The sequence below is a fragment of the Limulus polyphemus genome, unplaced genomic scaffold (genome assembly GCF_000517525.1).
Source record: "Limulus polyphemus unplaced genomic scaffold, Limulus_polyphemus-2.1.2 Scaffold6607, whole genome shotgun sequence".
In the NCBI taxonomy this organism is placed as follows: Eukaryota; Metazoa; Arthropoda; class Merostomata; order Xiphosura; family Limulidae; genus Limulus; species Limulus polyphemus.
This window is the reverse complement of record NW_013672217.1, coordinates 9,421-11,094: the sequence shown is the minus strand read 5'-3', so window position 1 is coordinate 11,094 and position 1,674 is coordinate 9,421. Positions and strand designations below refer to the sequence as shown.

At 34.6% G+C, this 1,674-nt stretch overlaps 1 protein-coding gene across 1 annotated transcript in view; it reads right to left on the bottom strand.

Annotated features, from left to right (window-relative positions):
- Positions 1-1,674, bottom strand: part of LOC106473901 (dystonin-like) — a gene marked incomplete at both ends in the record, with an annotated part of 56,276 nt that overhangs the window by 45,589 nt on the left and 9,013 nt on the right. The window contains 2 exons of the mRNA XM_022402306.1: positions 624-836; positions 1,039-1,152. Of these exons, the coding sequence (XP_022258014.1) occupies positions 624-836; positions 1,039-1,152 (327 nt within the window). The remainder of the gene's footprint in view (positions 1-623; positions 837-1,038; positions 1,153-1,674) is intronic.

Here is a 1,674-nt window from a genome sequence, read left to right as displayed (position 1 = left end):
GATGAATTTGTCTGGGAAGAGTTTGAAGCCATGAGCAACTGGATGAATTTGTCTGGGAAGAGTTTGAAGCCATGAGCAACTGGATGAATTTGTCTGGGAAGAGTTTAGAGCCATGAACAACTGGATGAAGTTGTCTAGGAAGAGTTTGAAGCCATGAACAACTGGATGAAGTTGTCTAGGAAGAGTTTAGAACCATGAACAGCTGAATGTAATTAGATATATAATGGATAGAAAGAAAATATGTAATTGATCAATAGCAACAGGAATTGTCATGAGTGAAAAATGGTATAAGTAAGCAAAGGTGTAGGAAGAAATTAAAACTTAAGTAATAGCAAGTACAATTAAAATATTTGTGTAATCTCTCCAACCAAAATCACCTGAACCACTAATCTGTACAAACATTTTTTAAACTACTATTCCACAACATACCTGAAACTCCTCTTGTTATACACCTTAATATTTTTCCTCACATATAGATATCTTACATTGACACATAAATTTTAAATCATTATCCCATAACACACCTGAAACTGCTCGTTATACACCTTAATGCTTTCCTCATGTACAGAGATGTTGAACTATTAATTTTCACATATTTGTTAAACTAATATCCCATAACACACCTGAAACTGCTCCTGCTGAGCACGAATCAGATCCACGTCTCCACTAACAATTTTGAAGTTCTTTTCTTCCTGAACTGCATCTTCCAAGTCCTTCATGGTCTCTTTGTAATCTCCATAGAACTTCTCTAAACGAGACAGGGTTGATTCCAGGTTGACATTGCGGGTCTTTGATCTCTCCTCCAATCGACCAAGTTGTCGCCGCATATTATCCATCTGCATAAGTGTTAACAAGTAAAGACGTTCAGTAACCTAACTAAAACAGGAAGAATTATAATACAGATCAATAAGGAACAACAAAACAGCCCTGCACTGCACGTTACCAACACATTATATATTGATTGCTGATCAATAACAAATGTGCATTATTATGTATTCATAATAAAACCCAGTGCCTCGAGTGCTACTGACAACTCACATGATCTCCATAACTTCCTGGGTCTGATGTGTAACGTTGACTGATAAGATCTTGAGCTTGCTGGCTCGTGTCTTTAACATCCTCCTCTACTCTGTCCAATCGCCGCATGAAATCCTAGTAAATGAAAATAGTTAGATAAAATGAAGCAAAGAAACGGAGGTAAATCAACAATAACTACTCTTGGAGATTATCTTCAAAAATCATGTTTCAGTAAGTGATGAACTTTCTGATATCTTTCTAAATTTAGAATGTTTCCAAGTGTCTTCCATTAAATCAGTATATTAATTTTTCTTTTCTATCAACATTTTATTCTAACTGGTTCTATACTGTATTTAACCCTTGTTGGTGGAGTCGTATCATTAAGGTTTTCCATTTCTAACCTTTATGTTTTTCAGCTCTTTCTACTCTATATATTTATTACCTGTCTATGATGTTTAAGCCTTGTTAGTGGAGTCGTATCATTAAGGTTTTCCTTTTCTAACCTTTATGTTTTTCAGCTCTTTCTACTCTATATATTTATTACCTGTCTATGATGTTTAAGCCTTGTTAGTGGAGTCGTATCATTAAGGTTTTGCTTTTCTAACCTTTATGTTTTTCAGCTCTTTCTACTCTATATATTTATTACCTGTCTATGAT